This window comes from Pinus tabuliformis, chromosome 4_2 (genome assembly GCF_031772625.1).
Source record: "Pinus tabuliformis cultivar Carrire ecotype Pingquan chromosome 4_2, CPIR1, whole genome shotgun sequence".
Lineage (NCBI taxonomy): Eukaryota > Viridiplantae > Streptophyta > Pinopsida > Pinales > Pinaceae > Pinus > Pinus tabuliformis.
Genome location: NC_142304.1, coordinates 425,414,617 through 425,437,278, shown reverse-complemented (window position 1 = coordinate 425,437,278; position 22,662 = coordinate 425,414,617). Strand labels below are relative to the sequence as shown.

The 22,662-nt window shown below is 37.8% G+C and overlaps 1 protein-coding gene across 1 annotated transcript in view; it reads right to left on the bottom strand.

Annotated features, from left to right (window-relative positions):
• Window positions 1-22,662, bottom strand: part of LOC149169770 (callose synthase 3-like) — a 91,137-nt gene that overhangs the window by 5,884 nt on the left and 62,591 nt on the right. The window contains exons 10-12 of the mRNA XM_089425331.1: window positions 21,021-21,158; window positions 20,819-20,895; window positions 20,625-20,718 (exon numbers count right to left, since the gene is read on the bottom strand). Coding sequence (XP_089281457.1) covers window positions 20,625-20,718; window positions 20,819-20,895; window positions 21,021-21,158 — 309 coding nt within the window. The remainder of the gene's footprint in view (window positions 1-20,624; window positions 20,719-20,818; window positions 20,896-21,020; window positions 21,159-22,662) is intronic.

Below are 22,662 nucleotides of genomic sequence, written 5' to 3'. Positions count from 1 at the left end.
AGCTTGTTATGACTTATGGATCTTTGGTGTTAGCTAGGGTTTGGAGAGCTAGAGATTTTACTGATGATGGGATAAAGCTTTGATATATATAGGCACTGCGACAACGGCTCAAGGCGGGGGTTGTCACTCTGATCCCCGCCCACTCTGTTCTAGTTGTCTCCCAACAACAGGCTATGGGGCAATCCCTAAAGAAATGAGATGATGGAAAGCAAGTTGGGAACCAACTTTCCATGGAGACACAGTGGAGTGGCCTAGCTACTTGGTGAAAATTTAGCAAGATTAAGGATTCGATTGGATTTAGAATTGAGACTAGTGCCTTGTGGAATCACAAGTTCTTGCTTATTATAAATTATGACCAAGTAATTGGACGGATAACTACTGCTTATATGAAGAACTAACCTATATGAAGTGAAAGTCCTAAGATCTAGGTGAAATGCAAGGATCTTTGTTAGTTTTAGATTATATGCCTAATCTAGATGGAACCTTTCCCTTAACTGTTTTGAGAAACAGTCTTCAGATTAGGTTGTGAGAGGGATGCCAATGGGAAGCAGGCAATGGCCTAATTAATGATACCTCCCCCTGTGTTCCAACCACCCAATGTTTTCGGCCCTGCAGAGACCGTGGCTCTGAACTGCAAGGTCACTGTGTTAACCATTAAGAAGGGTTGAATCCCTCAAACTAAACGAAAGGGGGTTGTCCTAAGAGTCTATCAACCAAGCTTATGCTTGGAGGTAATTTATTAATACAACTACTCTTAGAATGAAATGTAAGATGGATGAGTGAATTTACTTGAATTAAGATTAATTTAGTCTTTAAGTACTTAAATTGTGATTAGCCTTTAATGGCAAGAGTACTTAACAACAACTAGAAGACAATCTTAAAACAAGACAAGTGCCAACGAATCAATCCACAAGATACTTAGGACAAATTATCCAATTGTCAATTAGAAAATTACCACAAGATGTCAATCACAATTATTCAAAATGTTCTTATCACAATTTCAATTAGATTTCAAATGCCAAAGTAACTTAAACAAAATTTAGAAACTTAGATGTGTGAGTGTCTTAAGTACAAACTTTGAAAATTATTAGAGCTTAAGACAAAGACAAGCGAATGATAGATTTCCAATAACCAAAATCAGCAGTAATACTTCAGAAATATCAACACTTGTCATCTGTATGACAACAGTGAGAAAATTACTTTAGATTCAAGAAACAACAACCCTATGATAACCACAGAGGATCAATAACATGCTCAACCCTTTTCTAATGTAAATTATGAGTTTTAGCCCACTTTAAGAAGCAAAATTCAGATCTGAAATGATTTATTACAGCAATAAGCAAGTGTGTGAACAATGATTTATCAATGCCAACAAGTCCCAAATTGTGCTCAAAACCTAGAATTAGCTTGCCAAACTAAAAAATTGAAAATTTTAATCCCTCAAGATGTTGTATCTAGAAAATATCAGATCCTAAATATTCAGTTATGCAGCAAAATTCCAACAAGCAAATTACTAGATCTAAGCTAGATCCCTAATGCCAAAGTGGCCAAAATCCTAGGAAAATTTTATTTTGCAAATTTAAAGTATTTTGACCAATTAGATGAGATTTTAGGGCTTATGTATCACTTTTATGAAACAAAAATTACAGCTGTAGCAGAACAGTGAGAAACTAGGGTTTAGAAAGCAAACCCTAGGCCCAAGACCTTGAAGATCACTTTGTCCAAACTTGCCATAATTTTGCAATGAGGTTGCCACCTGCAAATCAATCCTTTTGAGCCCAAAACTCTGCAACACCCACCGAGTATTAAGTCTTGAAAATTTCAGAAATGCCTAAGGGTCAAAATAGGGCTAGAAGAGGATTAGAGGCTAAGGAAGAGTAGGGGAAGGCCAAAAGGCTAGACGTTGGAGAGAGGAGGCACTTTTAGGGCTAATGGCCTAGGGAAAAGGCCTTAAAGGCCTGCCATGAGAGCGAGAATACCCTCAAAGGGATGTCGAAAGCCACCTAAGGGCTATGGCCCAAGGAAAAAGGCCTTGGAGGCCTGCCGCAAGCCCTTGAGGGTTGTGTCTTGGAGGGAAGGGATAGGAGAGAGGAGAAGAGAGAGAAGCAGGGACGGAGGGCCACAGAGGAACGGAGGGTTGAGGAAGGGAGGCTGAAGGCTGGACGGAGAGGAAAAAGCGGAGCCGAGGGCAAGCGAAGGCCCTCAAGAGCCCTAAGGCTTACAACCAACCCTAGGGAGGCTGAAAAGGGTGATGCAGAGGGTCATAGGGGTGACGCTGAGGGTTAGGAGGAGAAAACCAACGCTAGGATCCCTAAAAACTTGAAACCCTTGCCTCCAAAATTATATTTTGATTCAGCTCTTCAATTTTCTAAAAATTCTTCCGTGACTTCCCTTGAAAAAAATCTAAAGGCTAGATGTTACCCTCAAGGGCCGAGATCTAGCCATATTCCAGTTCCTTCTCTTGATTTCACCTGCAGAATGGAGATAAAATGCCCAAAACCCCAATATATACACAATCTTCTAAAATCCCAAAACCCCAATTAAAAAAAAAAATTACAAAATATATTTACAAATCTATTTACAAATTTTCAAATATACAAGGGTTTTTTGAAATAAATTTTGAGAAATAATTTTTATGGAGTTTTTTCTTTCATAAGTGTCTAAAAACACTTTAGCAAATTAATGCACATTATAGCCTTAGCAAAATTTAAATCAACCACGTAAATATTTGGAATCCAAACAAAGTCAATTCATGCCCACAGTTTGTGAACTTGGAGACCAAGGACTGGGGAAACTGCAAACACTATATATATTTCTCAAGAAAATTTGTTAGGCAATATGGTGAATCAAATCATCTAAGAGAAACCCAAAATCTATCAATAGAATGACTTTATCCCCATCTAATGAAAAACAAATTTTAAAATTAATCAGCACAATATAGAAAAGCTCATACCCAACACATACTACAAATCAACGAACACGGAACACCTAAAACTACACCCTAAAGTCTTTATTATGATTCAAATAAATGTTCAAAGCGGGACAATATGTCTCTAGATATCAGATGACTAGAGACTCAAACAACTCTCTAATTTATAGATAAATCCTCCAAGTGGAAAATAATGGCTAGTTGGCTTGATCCTTGTCAAAATAATCTTGGCCGTCGAAAAACACTTGATCATCTTTTAATCTTAGTTGTTGAATTTTTATTTTTGAGGAATTTTCGAATTTCTCATTTAATTCCATTTTTATTAGCTCAAAATTAATTATTTTGAGCTAATTTCCTCAAAAATTTGACTTTGACTTAACCACCAAGGTCCAAAGGTCCATTTTTTCTTAAAATATCCAATATTCCCTTGGTGGAGGATCTCCAAAAATTAATTCTTTTAATACCCACGAATTTTTCCACTTGGAGAATTTAATTTCTCTAGACTTTTAATTTTGACTCTAATTAATTAAATTTCTGACTTAGGATTTTAATTTAATTTTGCCAGAAAATTTAATTAATTGACACTTGAGGAGATTAAATATTTTTTCCACCCTCTAATATTTTAGCCATGGTGTCTAAGTATGAGGGACCATGCACTAAAATATTTTTTACATAAGGTTTTTTACAAGTCAACCCTCAAAAGGGGAATACGCGTTTAGCTTAGACCCTCAAATAATTTACCCAATTTTGTGACACAATATGATCTAGTAGACCAAGTGATTTGTAATAAAATAATTTAGCCAATTAGCTTAAATTATTCCCAAATCACTTTTACATAAGACTCGACTAGAACACTATGACTCACCTAAGACTTTGACGAAAAATTCCCCCTAGCGTTGGGGTGAGGTAGGAGGGAAAAACTTCGTCAACCATCCGTGTTTAGAAACACAGATGAGTCAGTGAGACGAAAAACCTCCCAAGATGAAATTATCGCCAAAATAATAGACCTCCCTAGGTTGTTACATATATTCATGGTCTTACTAGCATCATTTACATTAAAATTTTGCAGAATGGGTTTACAATAGTATAATGTTGACGGCTAATAATCTCGATCCATGGCACATCTGAAAAAATGGTGGGCCAATAATATCCCGCACGCAGAATCTTGTGGGCTATGGTTTTTGCTGCAAAGTGCCCTCCACAAAATCCTGCATGGAACTTAGTGATAAGCTTCTTAGCTTCATCTTCATCAATGCATCTGAGTATTATCCCATCCGGATTTCTCCATCCAAGGCCATCCTTTAAGATACAATATTTAGATGCCTTTAATTTGAGAGCCCTCCTTTTATGGGCTACCAAGTGATCAGGACAAGTTAGATTTGTCAAATAATAAATGATGTCCTTATACCATTCGATCCTTTCCAGTTTCTGAAGCTCGGGGGAGATAGAAGGCTCAAATGCATAAGCCTTTTTTTTCCATAATGTTGTACTTTAACTCTGAATTCTGCAAGGGTTTGCTCATGAAAGCAATTGGCTACTCATAGCCATCTTTGTTTTTCTGTAAGAGAACACCTACTATAGTGTCTTCGGAAGCAAATGAGAAGACCATAAAGTCCTTTGAATAATCTGGGCTGACCAAGACAAGACCTTTAGCTATAGCATCTTTAATGTCCTGAAACCCCCTTTTACCCTCATCTTTCCATACAAACTTTGCATCTTTCTTTAGAAGACATTGTATAGGTTTAGCAATTTTAGCATAGTTCGGAATCAATCTCCTGAGGAAATTTGTCTTACCAAGGAAAGACTGCAAGGAATTAAGATTATGAGGTAATGGAATTTGTTGAATAGCCTCAATTGTTTCAGGATCAATCTTGATGCCATTCTTGGAAATGATATGTCCCAATAATTTCCCTTTGGTTACCCCAAAAACAGACTTGGTCAGGTTTAATGATATGCCAAATTCACAACATTTGTCAAAAACTTGCTTTAGATGGTTGATATGAGCTTTACCATCCTTAGAAAAAACAATGAGGTCATCCTGATAGATCTCAATGATTTTTCCAATTAAACCCTTGAAAGCATAATCCATAGCCCTCTGAAAAAGTAGCTCCTACATTTGTTAACCCGAAAGGCATTCTAAGATATTCAAAAGTACCCCAAGGTGGTCTTATGACAATCTTCATCTTTAACCCAAACTTAGTTATAACCAAAAAAACCATCTAATAATGACATCATACCAGACCCAGTTATCCTTTGCAGCAAATTCTCCATGTTAAGCAGTGGATAATTATCTTTTTTGCAAGCTAAGTTAAGATTTCAGAAATCCACACATAGCCTGATAGTACCATCCTTCTTTCTAGCAATTACCAGGTTCGAGCACCGTGAGGAATGCTGAGTTTCTCTAATGATACCAGCAGCAAGCATTTTCTGCAACTCTTTTTGAACAAGAGGGGCCAGCTCAAGATTGATTTGCCTAAGTTTTTGCTTAAAAGGTTTGACCTCTTCATCTTTTAAAGGAATTGTATGTTAAATAAAATCCTTCTCGTAACCTTTGAGCTCATCATAAGAAAGGGCCAAGACATCTCGATATTCGATGAGCAGATCTATTAAATCCTCCCTCTCTTCTTCAGAAGTTCCTTTGCCAATTTTAACCATTTTTGGGATTTTGGGAAAACCAATATTTACTTCGATGAATTCTCCAGGATCCATCTTCTTTTCGTCAGACTTCTTGGTGGCATCATTTCTATCGAAAAGTTGTTCCATGGCCACCATATTCCCGATGGTGCAATTTACCATATCTTTCTCTTTGAGTTTAGACCCTTCCTACTTAGAACAAGTTTGGAAATTTTTGAATTCGTCCAAGTGATTAAGGAAACAGACAATTTTCTTCTCATCATTAAACACTTGCGAGTGTTCCACATTATCCAAAATTGATGGTCTAAAAATGACTTCCATTTTGGCTTCATCCTTTATTAAACTATCAGATATTTGGAAAGTGGACGTTGTTGCAGTAAGCCGATCAGCTTGATCATTTTCTTCTCTAGGGATAATGTGTAGGCAAAACGCATCGAATAACTCAATTTGTGTACTTCTTGCGTCTATCACTTTTACATGAAAATATACCCTTGACCTGCTTGATGACCAGATCTGAGTCACCTTTCACAGTTAATGAATTTATTCTAAGGTCCCTAGCTATTTCTAGGCCCAACAACAAAGTCTCATACTCGGCTACATTTTTAGCAGCTTCAAATTCCAAACATAAAGCAAATTTGAGCACATGCCCCAGAGGTGAAGTTAAAACAATTCTAGCCTCTTTACCTGGTTTTGAACGAGCACCATCAAAACACATGTGCCACATTTGATCTTCAGACTCTATTTTATTCTTCGGCAAATCTAATGGATCAGAAAGAATAGCATAATTTCCATTGCTATACTGCATTACGATAGGCTCTCCTAAAAGGTCCTTAGGAGTGGACATTTCCTCTGAAACTTCCTTGACCTTGGCACAATCCTTACATGCAACAGAGGAAGGGGGAGCTTGGTGCTCATCTCAAGGAATTTTTTCTGGAGAACCTTTGATATCCTTCGTGACCAATTTATTTTGAACTGGTCTTTTGATCATCTGACTTATAGGTACATATATTTTCACTTGGTTGATCCATTCCCCCAATTTGAAACTCGGATTAGCTTTAAAAAAATCAAGAATCGATTTAGCTATGCCTTAAGCAGATTGCTCTCCAAGCCAATCTTAATCTTCATTTTCCATATTGCTTAAGTTAAGAGTTTCAATATCATGGTTATTTTCAATAACTTCCATCCAATCTTTTAAAGGCAAATGGAACTCTTTTCCGAACATATTAATTTGAGGATGAGGACGACTTTGCTCAGCAGGAGGATTTCTTCTTGGCCAAGGATCATTATCGCCTTTGGGTTGTATATTTAACATCTCAATCATCCTGGACTGCATGTCACTCATTTGTTTGGTATGCTCAAGATTCATTTCTCTTACTAATTGGGTCAACTCTTTAATTGTTTCTGACTCTTCTTCTTTAACTTCTTTCCCCTTAGACTTGATTTGAACTCTTTCAAAACTTGGGATTTCTCATTTTCCTAAGGCTTTCTTGTCCTTCTCTAACTCTTCAGGAGTGCTTTGGGCAACAGCTGGAGTATTCGGGTGAGTGTATCTTATCTCATATTGAGTTTTGACTTGGAAGGCCTCAAGATATTGTTCCAAAATTGTCTTGTCGAGAGGCTTGTAATCCCGAGTCATCCTTTTTAAAAGTTTGTTGAATTTTCGATTAAACTCGTCCACTGTTTCATTCTCTCTTTTCTTAATAGTGTTGAATTATTTGACCAAATATTTTCCTTCTCTCCTATCCCCATATTTATCTCTAAATGAATCAAGGAGGGTCCTTAAAGAATCAAAGGCATTATCAGCTTTGTCATGAAACCAATCAAGAGCATCATCTTCTAAGGATAGAACAAACAACTTCATTCTGACATCTTCATGGTTGTATGTGGTAGTATGAGCAAATCTTTGGATGAAACTGTCGAATTTCTTTATATGTGCTTCAACATTGATGGCATTATTTCCTTGGAAGATTGACAGCCTACTCATGGTAGATTCATTTGGCAAGTCATGTGGGTACCCTTAGATGTTGGTGAAGTTGCAAGGCCTGTAAAAGTCACCCATGATGTCTTGATTTGGAGGATTGATGAAAAGAAAATGGAGATCAGGGAGGGCTTCCTGTCCGAGAAAATTGAGTTGCTCTCTAGAATGTAATTTGTTTAACAGAGCTCTTAAAACCTTTTCAGGATCGAGAGCGGGGTTAAAAAAGCTAATGGCATTCCTTCTAAAGTAGGCTCTTGTGAATGGTTGAATAAGTGTAGTCGCCACCCAAACAGGAGACCAACCTAAATGTCAAGGCGCTAAAAGTGTGAATGAACAAGATGAAAGGATTAGTGAGAGCATAAAGCATAAGGTGATGAAAAGATGAGGAATGATGAAAGGCTAGATGCCAAAAATGTTGTGACGTTGACGGGACAAGGAATGAAGAAAGATGGAAAGATTGAAAGATTGAGAAATTGTCGTAAACCCCGGGAACGGAAAAATCTATCCCTAGCAACGGCGCCAAAAAATGTTGTGCCACTTGACGAGCTACTGAATAATGATTAGAAGATTAGGGAGAATGTCGTTGAAGCACCGAGACTAAAATAAATTTATCCTCGGCAATGATGCCAAAAAATGTTGTGGCGTTGGCGGCTAAAAAGAAAAGATGAAGGATTGAAAATTGTCGCAAACCCCGGCAACAAGAAACTTGTCCCCAGCAATAGCGCCAAAAAATGTTGTGTCATTTGAATGGCTAATGAATGGCAACAAGGATTATAAGATTAGGAAGATTATCATTGAAGCGTTGAGAACAAGTTAAACTTATCCCCGGGAACGGCGCCAAAAATTGTTGTCGCTTGAATTGTACAGGCACCACGACAACGGCTCAGGGCGGGGGTTGTCACTCTGATCCCCGCCCACTCTATTCTAGTTGTCTCCCAACAGCGAGCTATGGGGGGTAGTCCCTATGGAAATGAGATGATGGAAAGCAAGTTGGGAACCAACTTGCCCAAGAGACACAGTTGAGTGGCCTAGCTACTTGGTGAAAATTTAGCAAGATTAAGGATTCGATTAGATTTAGAATTGAGACCAGTGCCTTATGGAGTCAAAAGTTCTTGCTTATTATAAATTATGACCAAGTAACCGATGAATCACTGTTGCTTATATGATGAACTATAACCTATATGAAGTACAAGTCCTAAGATCTAGGTGAAATGCAAGGATCTTTGTTAATTTTTGTTAAAATTGGCAACTAGGGCCAAACTCCACATGGGTCATCTTATTTATGACAGCTGATATTTTTCTTGGATTCCTCTCTCCGAGAGGTGTAGGATTGATCTAAAGATCATCTAATTTTGACATGTACAAATGAAGATATGAATTTATTTATATTATGGAAAAATTGTCAAGGTCAGCCAGCGAACTCATGTAGGCTCAGAAGCCCAACAGTCATGTCTATTCATCCTCAACGTTAGCCTATAAATACATGATGCCTCACCCTCATTTGGACACACTCATCTTCACACATATCTCTCTCTCCTCATCTAATTCAGTACGGATTTATGGGCAGCTCCTCTCTCCACACGTGCAAAGGAAAGGAAGGGCATTTTCTATTTTAGCATTGACCGAGTTTGACAGAATTTCCAGAAGGTTGATTTGGGCTGCGTTGACCTATTTGATTGTGTTTTTGTGAGGGTTATCTCTGATTGGGCAGGCCGCATTTCTAGGCACAAAAATTGGGCAATTCATTGACTGTTTGACCAGCGTTGACTGTGGTTACAGTTCACCGCAGGTTGACTGTTTGACCAAACTTTGATTGGGCTAAATTTCACTATTTTGAGGGTTGTTTCATCTTGTTGTTTGGAGGCCGAAGTTGACTGAAGTTGATTGAATCTTTGAGGGTCAAATCTGCCCTGTTGACCAGCGTTGACTTTTCTAGTTAGGGCTCTTTTGTTGTTGTTCTAAATTATCATAATTTGTAAATTGTATTATCTCTCTCTGTTGAACTATTGAAGACTAAAAGAAGAATTGATCGATGGTTTCCCCACATTGAGGTTCATCCCTGGTTGGTGCCACATCTTGTGTCCTCTTGTCTTGGCTTGTCTTCTACTGTTTATGTTTATGTTCTATCTGCATTTTACTATCATGTTGATGTGATTGCTAAACTGGATATTGATATTGGGCTAATAAAGAAATTGAAGTAAAATTGCTCTAAAGCATAGAACAAACCATTGTTGCCTAAAATTCATAGTTTTAGATTATATGCCTAATCTAGATGGAACCTTTCCCTTAACTGTTTTGAGAAACAGTCTTCGAAATAGGTTGTGAGATGGAAGCCAACAGGAAGTAGGCAGTGGCCTGATTAACGATACCTCCCGAATCCCCCTCTGCTCCAACCACCCAGTGCCTCCAGCAGTACAAAGACTGTGGCTCTAACGACTACAAAGTCATTGTGTTAACCACTAAGAAGGGTTGAATCCCTCAAGTTAAATAAGAGAGGGTTGTCCTAAGAGTCTATCAACCAAGCTTATGCTTGGAGGTAATTTACAAATGCAACTACTCTTAGAATGAAATGTAAGATGGATGAATCAAGTTGCCTTTAATGACAAGAGTACTTAACAACAATTACAAGATACTTAAAATACTAAATCAATCTCAATGAATCAATCCACAAGATACTTAAGACAAATTATCCAATTGTCAATTAGCAAATAACCACAAGATGCCAATCACAATTATTCAAGATGTTCTTATCCCAATGCCAATTAGATTTCAAATGCCAAAGTAACTTAAACAAGATTTAGAAACTTAGATGTGTTAGTGTCTTAAGTGCAAACTTTGACAATTATTAGAGCTTAAGACAAGACAAGTGAATGTTAGATTTCCAATAACCAAAATCAGCAGTGATACTTTAGAAATATCAGCACTTGTTATCCGTATGACATCAGTAAGAAAATCACTTTAGATTGGAGAAAAAACAAGCCTATGATAACCATAGATGATCAATAAGATGCTCAACCCTTTTCTAATGTAAACTATGTGTTTTAGACCACATTAAGATACAAAATTCATATCTGAAATGACTTATTACAGCAGTAAGCAAGTGTGTGAACAGTGATTTATCAATGCCACAAGTCCCAAATTGTGCCCAAAACCTAGAATTAGCTTTGCCAAACTGAAAAATTGAAAATTTTAATCCTTCAAGATGCAGTGTTCAGAAAATATTGGATCTGAAATATTCAGTTATGAAGAAAAATTCCAGCAAGCAAATTACTAGATCTTAGTTAGATCCCTAATACCCAAGTGGCCAAAATCCTAGGAAAATTTATTTTGCAAATTTAAAGTATTTCTACCAATTACCTAAGATTTCAGGGCTTCTGTATCACTGTTATGAAACAAAAATTACAGCAATAGCAAAAGAGTGAGAAACTTGGGCTTAGAGAGCAAACCCTCTTAGAAAATCAGAAAGGCAAAAAGATTTTCTTGTTCTTGATAGTTACTTGTGATGTTTCTTATTATTATGATTCTTTATATCTTCTTTCTTTAGTTCATCAGGCAATTACCAAAAGCAACAGCACATAAAACAATAGGCACCAGATCTAGCAACATGCCAAGGCAAAACCCCCTCAAGGGGAAAACCCAGTCAAGATAATTCTTCCCTTCAATAGTATTCTTTCAGACTCTTCACCCTAGACCAAGACCAAACCTTCCCTCCACACCAAGTCAGCCTCCCAGAATTTCGACCTCTTTCCAGCAACTTATGGCAACAAGAAGCTTTCGGCAATAGTAAAACTTGGAAGACTTCGATCTCCCAATCCAGGACACGAAACAGAGAGAGAGAGACACCAAAATTTCGATTTTCCTTGTCTCCTTAGACTTCTCCAAACTCTCATTCACTTCGGCTTCCAAGCAATAGAGTTTGCACCTTTTCCCAGCTATAAGAGAACTTCGCACTTTTGCCCAGCTACAAGAGATTTTCGCACTTCTTCCTAGCTACAATACAATTCGAACTTGTGTGAGACAATGTTGCACCAAATGAATTCGATGAGCTTCCTTTTATAGGCTTCTTGTGGGGTCAAATAGGTTCCTTAGTACAACTTGATCTTCTTCTAGGCCGACATGGTGTGGAGGTTACATATTTCATATTTGACTCAATACTTAACCTTTTTACATGATTCAAAAGCCCATGAATGGTCTCTTTAAATGTACAATGACTCTATAGATTCAGAATAAATCCTAGAAGTCCACAAAGGGGAATTTGACCTAAAACAAGGTGACCCAAGCATGAAACCCATGCTTTAATAAGTCACAATAATAATAATTATTATTATTTTCTTTATTCTTTTGACAAGTACATTACATGATGACTCAAGTACATTATTGAAGACCGAACATAATTACATTTTCCAACACTCCCTCTTAACTAGGGAGGTATTCATAATGTACAAATACAATGGAAGATCTCAAACTATATGAACCATGAAGAACTTTAGGCACTGCAATGCCATGGACTAGATTCCTGACCAGGGCAATCTATCCAAACAGTCACTCAACAGTTTAGGCACCACAATGCCATGGACTAGATTCCTGACCAAGGCAATCTATCCAGGTGGGACTAAGATGGACTCAAGCTTTCAGCCCCTTTAGGTACCCTCAAGCTTACTTGCTAACCATCAACCCAAAAATCCAGGTGTGTATCCAAAACAAAGCTCAATAACCAACACCATCTTTCCAACTTTAGGACTCAGACATCAACACAAAGTGTCAGCGAGATGTCTTCCCAGGCAATGCTTCACTCACAAAGCCTCAATACCCCTTGATCTAGCAGATCAAGAATAACCAATCTCTCCCAATCAAACTGATTGGTAACTAGCATGCTATCAAAACCTTCGAGAGATTCACCTGTACAAACACAACCCCAATCAATAATATACTTTCACATGTACATAATCAAATACAAACCTCTGGGGTCTTCCAAACAACTTGATGTTGCTTCTCAACTTTTCATAGTAGGACTATCAACCGAATCTTTGACAGAAGATTCCTCAATCATACACTTTTCCATCCTACTTCCCATGTAGCAACATATCCTCTAAAAATCATTCTTCAATTTTACACCAAGTTATGCCCTCCCTCTCACCCAAGAAGCACCTCTTCATTCGGACTCCCTCTTAATCTTAGGGAGATCTCTTTTATTCAATCTTCCTCTTAATTCAGGGTGATCACCTTCTTCTTTTCGTCATCGGAGAATCTTCTGTGGCTTCCACCCATTTCGTTAGAGTTATTATCATCCCCATCATGCTTATCACATCAATGAGCATCTTCACCATAATGAAGATTGTGTACCTGCACCTTAAACAGCGAGTAAAACCAAATCTATAGAAGCATGATGTTAGCCATATCAGAATTACAGAAGCATTTCAACTTTATACATATCAGATACCCATACTTAATTACAAACAAGAGACATATACTCTTCAACATCTTGCTAGGGACTTTATCATAAACCCTAGATTACTTCATAACACTTTTCATTCCATCTAGGGTTTCAATGTTGCTTCCAAAGGTATGACATACCTTACTTTAACATATAGAAAACCCTAGAAACAGTTCACACAAATATAGATCTACAAGGCATCTAACAACCTTTCAAAATTCATATGTTAGACTTCTCACTAGGGATTTATACAAACCCTAGATTTCATAAAAAGGATCAATCAAAGTCAATCACAGCTTAGTTGCAAACCTTAGATTTCCGATCAATCATCAATCTCAACCAAAAATTCAAATTTCAACAATCTTTCACAAATCTCAAATTATCATATAGTCATCATATATCAGATATTTCTACTTCAACTAAGGTTTAACTCCAAAACCCTAGAATTCCAATTTCACAATCTTAGCAATCTTACACAAATCTCAAATCATCATATTTCAGAGATTTTACTTTTTCTAAGGTTCAACTTCAAAACCCTAGAACTCTATTTTCACAATCTCAACAATCATTAAATACATAGATCTCAGATTGTTATATTACACACATTAGACAATGTCACTACTAGGATTTAACTGCAAAACCCTAGATTTTCATTTTCCAACAATCATTTAAATAGATTTTAGGTTTTTATATCACACATACTAGTAACTAGACAATTTAACTTCACTAGGGTTTAGCTGTAAAACCCCAGATTTCAAAATATCATCATCCTGGAACCTCAGACAAGGACTTCCATTAAATCCAAAAACTTATGACCATCAATGACTAGGAGATCATAATTATTCATAATCATATCATATGGCCAACAACATTAATACATCTAACCTAGACCAACGTAGGATTTCAACCAAAAGGACATATCTATATATGCCTAGATTTCATCATCATGCAAAGACATTTCATATCATGTGTTAGTCAAACCAATCTTCACAATGATCAATAAGAGTTAGACACACAACCATCTTGATTACACTAGGTTTTGATCAAACAAACACACCCATACCAAGGAAAACATTTCTAAGACAATATAACGGTCTTGCTCACACATTCCACCAAACCCTAATGAGCTAGGGTTTCAATGTAGAAACATAGCAAACCCAACATTACCAAAACTTCAAAAGTTCAGGATTTTAGACCTTATCATTCAATCCTAACAAGTTAGGATTCTTTGATCATACCAAAATCCCAAACACGACATCATCAATAAAAACTTCAAATAGCATTTCACAATCACCCTAAGCAGTTTAGGATTTTTTGACATTCACATTAGCATACCCTTTGGTTAGGGTTTTCCATAACCTGTCTAGGGTTCTATACAATCAGTTAAGAATATGAGTGGGGTGGGTAGATTTATCACGAGATGAATCACCCAAAGCAAGAATCACTAAGATTCAATATAGCTAGTCATAACAAAGTTGGTAATAGATTATCAAATGAATAATCCTTTCAATCAATGTATTTAAAGCATACCTTTGTTTCTTGACTATCCTTGTCTTAAGAGATCCTCCTTGCAGATGTTTTCCCCAATTAAGAAAATAGAGGGAGAAAGGTGATTACTATTTAATATAATCAAACCTAAATGAATACATGAACCCAAAACTGAAAAGACATGAGACACTTATCTTAGGTAGTTGTTGGAGGCTCCCTCCAAAGCTTGAGGGATACCTACAAACTTATAAAAACAATAAAAAAATGTATTTTCCAAAATAAGTTAAAAACCTATAAATTCTAAAACATATAAAACAAGATATATAAAACTACAAGCAAAGGACATAATAGTGTAAATACCTAATGTACGATCTTCGAGCTTGACTTTCTTTGAGTCTCCTATAGCAAGGTTGGCTCAATCCCTTCCTCTCTTCTTATTCTTTGGATTGTCGGGGCAGTGACTTTTGAAGTGACCTTTCGTATGACATTGATAGCACTCTATCTTGGATATGTCAACTTTCTTCCTTGGTCCCTTCAATCTCTTTCCTTTATGATGAGCAATGTATGCATTTGATATTCCTTCAGGATTGGTAACCATAGAAATCCTTAGTTCTTCTTGACTGCAAGCGGTCCATAATTCTTCAAAGGTGGGAGCTACCTTCCATCTATTGAGACCTGCAGCAAATGCACCCCAAGAGGGTGGCAATCCTAATAGAGCAGTGATCACAAGTTCTTGTCCGAAACAATCTCATGGATGGCCAAGAGATCATCCTTGAGTCGAGCTCTTCACAAAGAAGGTTGCCACAGTATCTGTTTATACTTTGAGGTGTGCTTCAAATTTAGATGATGACGACTCTTGGTCTTAGTGTGTGATAGATGGTGCTCGCAATTTCATACCTTGGAAGCTTAGGTTGCAAAATGCTTTTGGAGGAAACTGGGATTCAGATCCGACACTATTTGTTGGTCATGTCAAAAAGGAGGCCAAGGAAAAGCAAATAAATCATGCTTCATTGAAGGATCACTTCATCCATAACATTGTAAAGAAGACAAACAATAAGCATATGTTTGCTAATTTGGCTTGTTTACTACAATGTACTTGTGGAATCAATGATTGGTTCCAAAGCCATAGAGTCGACCGATGCACTAGTTTCCATAGGGATGAAGGTGTAGGACAAGGAATTGTTGTGCACTGCCTTGATTGGACTAGCTCCATCTTGGATGCCTTTTCTCCAAGTTATTTCTGCTCAAAAGACCTTTTTGAATTTTGCGAAGCTTTGTAATAACTTTGTGCAAGAAGAGATGAAGTTTCCCTTACACTTCTTTGTTGATCATGTGGCACTTGTACATTCCAAGCAAGCAGTTAGGTGAGCCTCTAGTCTTTGAGGAGGCATGTGTAGAGCATGCACAAAAGGATGCCATGCAGACACATTCAAAGCCTATTGTGGAATCAATGATTGATTTCAGACTTGCAGCTGATAGGAGTGATGTAGAGTACACGGATAGGGTTGTTGGATTCTCTCATGGAGATAGTGTTGACATAGATGTTACTCTTGCATCAAAATTCTCTCGGAAGGAGGGAGGTAACCTTGTTGAGGTGTATGCTTCAATTTCCAAATATTTTGAGGTCATCGGGCTAGATACCTATGATTAGAAGTTGATGATACCATTATGTGGGTTGTTGCTTCTACAATGAGCTTCGTATTTTAGGATGGATGGGCTTCGTGAAATCTTCTTTGTGATTTTGATAGATTTGATCCACTTGTCTTGGTCCTATATGGAGATGTGATTACCTTTGAAGGACATCTCGAATAGCCCATGATGTAGTGTCTGAAGATTCTGGCCTATAATGTTGCCATAAGGAATGGAGTTTCACAATTTGCTAATGATCCAAGGTTATGTTCCTTCAAATTCATAAGCAGTAGATGTTAGTTCGAGGTTCAAAAAGCTATGATAGCATCTTCTATTGTTAGATACAATGATACTTCTACAACTTACAGGATCAGTAGTCCAACATAATAGGAGGTTGTGGTGAGATGAAAAGTGAAGTTTGATGGGGATGTGTGTTCCTCTAGTTCAAAGATATATGCTTCAAAGATTGAAGAGGAGGAGGTTGTTGCTCCATAGGTTGACTTAGATGTTTGATATGAATCATATTCACAAGTGGACGAGGAGAGATTGGAGGTGGACATGCCCTCACCTTTTACTCCAACCTGTAAGAGGCTAAGAAGACTTACTCAAACACTATATAGGATACACAGCAACATGTAGGAGAACCTACATCTTTAAGGAGGCCAAGTATACCTCCAAGGAGATATACTAATCATATTGCATTTTCTCCTTCCATTTGTGAGACTTCCAATTGTTTTAATGAGGTGAGGTATGATGCATTGATGGAGAATGATGTTTACATCAATTACAAGATTGTAGTAAATTCAAATTTGAAGATGGCAAGCTTCGTGGAGAAGCAAACAAGCAAGACAGGTGTTTGTGAAAAGACTTTCCTCGTAACAAAAGCGTATTAGCTTTTGGGTTTACTTTATAGTGTTCACGCCATTCTTGGGGGTGCTTCATGTGATGTCAAATACATGTTATGTGAATGACTATTGGTTGTTCTATAAAGGACAAACACAGTGGACTCGACTTGCTTGTTGAATGCTTGAATTTGTATGGATGTTCGTATGGCATAGCTCCCCAATGCATTAGAGACATACGAAACTTCGTGGCTTCTTCATGTAGCCCAGGCATGAAGAGATTTCGACATCTTGGAGGAAGGCACTTAGCACTAGATGGCATAGGCACAGCTTGTATCTTCCATGGAGGCTTGTGTTTGACTTCAATATGTCATGTTTGAGAAAGCAATCAAGTAGCCGTGATGGACTCAAAGGAGCACAATGGCTTTGGAAGAGTTGTATTGACCCACCTCAAGTTATAAGGAACATAGAAATATTAGCATGCATACAAGACATGCATATGATAGCTACATATGCATGTATCGCATGCACTACACTAGTATATGTGCTAACCAATTATGAAAAGTCCAACGAATGAATTATTGACATATTGAGTAAATACCTAAACTCGCGAGATTATAATGAACATATTGAGGTGGATTTTGGAGATGGTTTTTTTGCAACCCATGGATAGGTTCCCTCCTAAATTTGCCACCCTAAGCTTATAAAAGCATGCCTAAGCTCCTATTTGTTTCACACATCTAATTTCTAGTGTTTGTGAGCATATGAGATCTTGGAGAATTTTGCAACAACATCGAGTTTTCGAGCAACAGTAGAAATTTTGGAGGTTCTTTGTCACCTTGGAGTTGGTTTGGAGCAGTCTAGTAGAGTTGGCATCTTTGGGAGGAGGCTTTAGCAGCTGGTTTTCATTCCCAGGTGTGATGCTCTCTTGAAAATTTCTAGATTTGATTGTTGTCCCTATTCTTTTCCCCTATTTCAAGTAAAAAACAACCCTTGTTTGTAGGCTAAATGTCTCCTTTTTTTCTAATTTATCATAGGCTTTGCATTTTACTTAGATGCATTTTTCTTTTCTATTTGCAAATCTCTTTACATTCAAATCTGAAATTTCATCATCCACCATGGCCCCAAAATCCAAATATGTTGCATCAATTCACTATGATGTTGTTGATGGCAAAATGTTGTGCAAATATTGTAAGCACCCAATGGGAGGCAGGGGGTATTCATAGGTTGAAACAACATTTGGTTGATATCAAAGGCCATGTAACCCCCAATGATGCACCTAATAAAGTGATAGGACCTATTAGGGGAGAATACGTTGAAAAGTTTGAGAAGTTTAAGGAGACAAAGGCTAGGGGAAAGCCTATACAAGCAAAAATTGCAAGGAACAAGGAACTTGCAGAATCTATGGGTAGGAAAAATGCAAGCGGGTTTGATGATCTTGACCTTCTATTATGTTCCTCCACCTCTATCTCTACTGGTGGCACTACCTCCAAACCAAGTCTAACTCAACCCACCTCAGATATTCATTCGAAAAAACAATGCAAAGAAGTTGTTTTCAATACATTGCCAGGTAGTGGTATGATGCAGATATTTCCTTTAATGTTGTCTACCCCACTTATTACCAAGCTACATGGGACTCTGTTATAGCTACAGGAATGGGCTTCAAAGGCCCTATTATGCATGATTTGGGGGGAGCTCTTTTGCAAAGCGATGTTTTGTCCATCAAAAAATATTTGACTGAGCTTAAAGAGTCATGGGCCAAAACAAGTTGTTCCCTCATGTCAAATGGATGGATTGATGGAAAAGACCACACTATCATAAATTTTCTTGTCTCTTGCCCTCAAGGAACCATGTTTTTGAAATTATTTGATGCATCTGATAGGGCGAAAGATACCAACCTATTATTTCAGCTTTTGGATGAGATGGTTAGGAAAGTGGGGGAGCAAAATGTTGTGTAGGTCATCACAGATAATGCATCAAACCATGTTCTTGCTAAAAATACGCTAGATTCCAAATATAAGACCATATTTTGGACCCCATGTGTTGCACATTGCATAGGCCTCATGCTTGAGGACATAGTAAATGTGGAGTGGGTAAAGAATATTGTAGAGCATGCCAAGTGTATCACCAAATACATCTACAACCACTCATGTGCACTGAGCCCAATGAGGAAAAACACAAGAGGAAAGGAACTTGCTAGGCCTGCCATTAAGAGATTTGCAACTCACTTTCCCACATTTCAATCTCTCACTTCCCAATAGCAAAAAATTGCAATCTCTCATGTTGAAATTTCGTTGCATCCTAGGTTAGGTCTATGACTTAACCAAGCACATAAACACACTAAATATCCTCAATTATGAACCACTTTGGACAGCAGAATATAACAACAATACACAATATTCATTGGCCCAAACCACGTTTCGCATTAATCTATCAATAAGAAAACCTAAGGGATCATGGCCCTTTCCAAACCCTAATACAATGCTACAATATGCAGTATACAAGTTTTTCGTTCAACTAGATACAACTAGGGCTAAGGTCGTATCCTTCAGGCCCACGGCCATGAAAAACAAAGACAAAATAACTTTACTTGTTGTTTGACCCTCCTTAGCAATCATCCCTTTCAGTCCTTTTCGTCCACAAAAGTCAATTCCTTTAGACCTTAGTTTGCTTGTTGTAGATGTCTTTCCTTTGATGCTACATGCTCCTTTCTCACCTTATTGTCAACTCCTTCTCTACCCAACAGACTTCTCTTTTAACCCTCTATCCACCCCATTCTCCTTGTCGTCCACTTCCTTAAGTCTACTACAACTCGGTCTTTTGTCGTTGCCTATGGCCTCCTTTCTGCAACCTTGGACTTCCTACCTAAGGCCTTAAATAAGGTCTAACAAAGGCTGCCTCGGCCTAGTCTATTTTATCAATGTCTAGCTTTGGTCAAGCCACTTCAAGCCCTAACAGACCTTCGTCAGTCCTCTTCTTGCTACAGCCTAGACTAGGGCATAGCCTAGCCCTATGGCCCTTACAATCATACCTCCCTTATAGCCTTAACCAAACCTTAACACCATGAATAGAACCTTGGCCAGCATACGAAACCCTCGAACTCCCTTTAGGATAGAAACTAGACCTTCTTTCTCTTGAACAGAACTCCAACTTGACTTCCATCAAGCACAGAATAAACCATTCTTAAACCCTCGAACTCCCTTTAGGATAGAAACTAGACCTTCTTTCTCTTGAACAGAACTCCAACTTGACTTCCATCAAGCACAGAATAAACCATTCTTAAACTCGCGACATCTCCCTAACCACTAACAACGTCTCACAGTCCATGACCTAAGGGAAGAATCCCTATTTCAATCCCCGAAAATTAACACCTACCGTGTCAGGTTGAAGTGAAGTGAAATATTGTCCTGTTTGCTGCTGTAAAATAATATTTCAGTTCAGTCTAAAGGCTGAAAGTACATAAGGATTATATCTGGGAAACCTCCAGTGCGAGCTGAAATTTCTGAATTTGCATTAAAAATTCTGGCAATTTCAACAAATATGAAGACCGTTCAACAAAATTTCCAGTCTGCAGGGTTTGTATGAATTGACAAATATAAAAAGCAATTAGCAAGCTGCTGATATGAAAGCTGTCATACAAGTTACAAGGATATTGTTCATGTATAGAAAAATATAGAATAGTGTTGCTACCATTGTGGATTGATTCCTTTCATTTTCTTTTGGTACATAAAAAAAATCTGCATCTGCACGCATTGGCCAGCCCAGGCGGAAACAATCAGCTGACCTGTTGATAAAGACAGTCATGTTTTAGCATAGCGTGCAATTATTACAAAACTTGGATATATAAAAATACTGCTGAGCATTTTATGACACATCCCCTGTACCAGAAGAATTCATTCAGATCATCATAGTTCCTCCACTGTGAGTGTTTGGCTGTCCCAATTCTATTTCTCATGACTTCCTGTACAGAACAAAAAACAAAAAAAACTATTTCTTTATGTTCATATATGTGCATCAATATCAAATCATAATAGGGAACAACATACATTATCAAGAGGATGTAAGGTACAATAAGATGCTCAGTACCTCTTCAATAATATTATAAATAGGAGTCACAACTTTTCTAAGGAATGACTCTTCATCACCACCATATGCTGGCTTTATATTTTCCCCTGTCACAGAACTCACATTACCAGCTAACATTCCATAGACTTCATATGCCATCTGCAAAAATGTGAAGTCTACATTACAATAGAAAATTTGGAGAAAGATGACATTCCGACAGATTATGTAACAAAAAAATCTGTGATCAAGACAAAACATTAGCATTGCTAGGATTGTGTCTGTTATATTTGCCAAAATATTCTGCTGAAAATGGACAAAAAACTTGAACAACTAGCTCTAAGCTTGCCACCCTATTGCAAGCTCCCCCTAGGATATCATGCATGCCTTTGTTCCCATATGTGACACACACACAGACTAGAATATCTTCATGGATTTCATTCTTGTAAATAACTTCCAGAAACATTAAGAACCAAACTCTTCGAGTTGACTTGGTTCAAGTCACCATAAATGATGGGCAACAATTTTCAGAAAATGTTAGAAGGATCAAGCCTGTTTGGTTTTATATCATCTGTACTGATCTATGGGTGGTCCGATAACCATTTTACGCCCACATCATCCTGTAAAGATAATTGTTGTTAAAAGGCAATGAAAACTCACATGAATTTCTAATCATCTGATTCAGATTATGGCATTTTGATCCAGGTGGATATTGGTGGCCACCTGCCTATTCAACTTGGACCCCCACCATTGTTTCTTTCAGTTCTTTTAATTATAGCACAGTTTACTATTTTTGGTAGCTTTTCAGGTCTTGAACTTCTAGAGCCGTTTTGAGGCCCAAAACGACTCTTTTTTGTTAAATGGGCAAACACATAGCCTGTGGCATGTGTTTGCAATTGAAAGTTGTATTCCTCGAATAGATCTTTTTAACGAGGTATCATACGCATCAAATGGAGATCGTATGCCAAAGTTACAACCCCGGGAAGTTGATGTACCAATTTACCCCAACGAGGCCCACAGACTTTTGGCGCTTCATCACCTAGGGTTAGATTTTTGGATGTTCAGGGTTTTCCATTGTTTCTCAATAATAAATAGGCCTCTGAGCCTCATTGTAACATAGTTCAGAAGGCATGTAACCACCACATCTCTTTTTAAAGATAAGCTACCATCGCCCGAGCTAGCTTTATTTCCATTTTGCACGTAAATGGTTTTCAGTACTTTGTTATTAATGAATTGAAGTTTTGTTTTCGTTGTAGCTCTGTGTTTCTGTTTATATCGATGTTCCGTTTTGTTCCTTCATAAATCCGGATCAGTGGTATCAGAACGGTCTGCTTTTTCTCTATTTTTTTGTGCATGTCCCCAACGAGGTCGGGTATAAGGAGTTGGGACTTGAACTGGTTGAGCATTTGCAAGACCATCCCTGCTAACACCGACAACCTCCCATGGCAAAAGAAAAGAAAGACAACAGAGTAGGAGATCCTATCAAATTGTTGCTCGAAGAATCCCTCGAGCGGCAAAGGAATGAGATGATGGACAACTTTGCCCAGATCCTTCGGCGGATGCCCACCGACAACGCATCTTCATCCAACAATCACTTCGGAGGCGTTGCCCCCTTCAAGGTACAAGTGAACTTTGATATCCCTATATTTGAAGGTCAAATAGATCC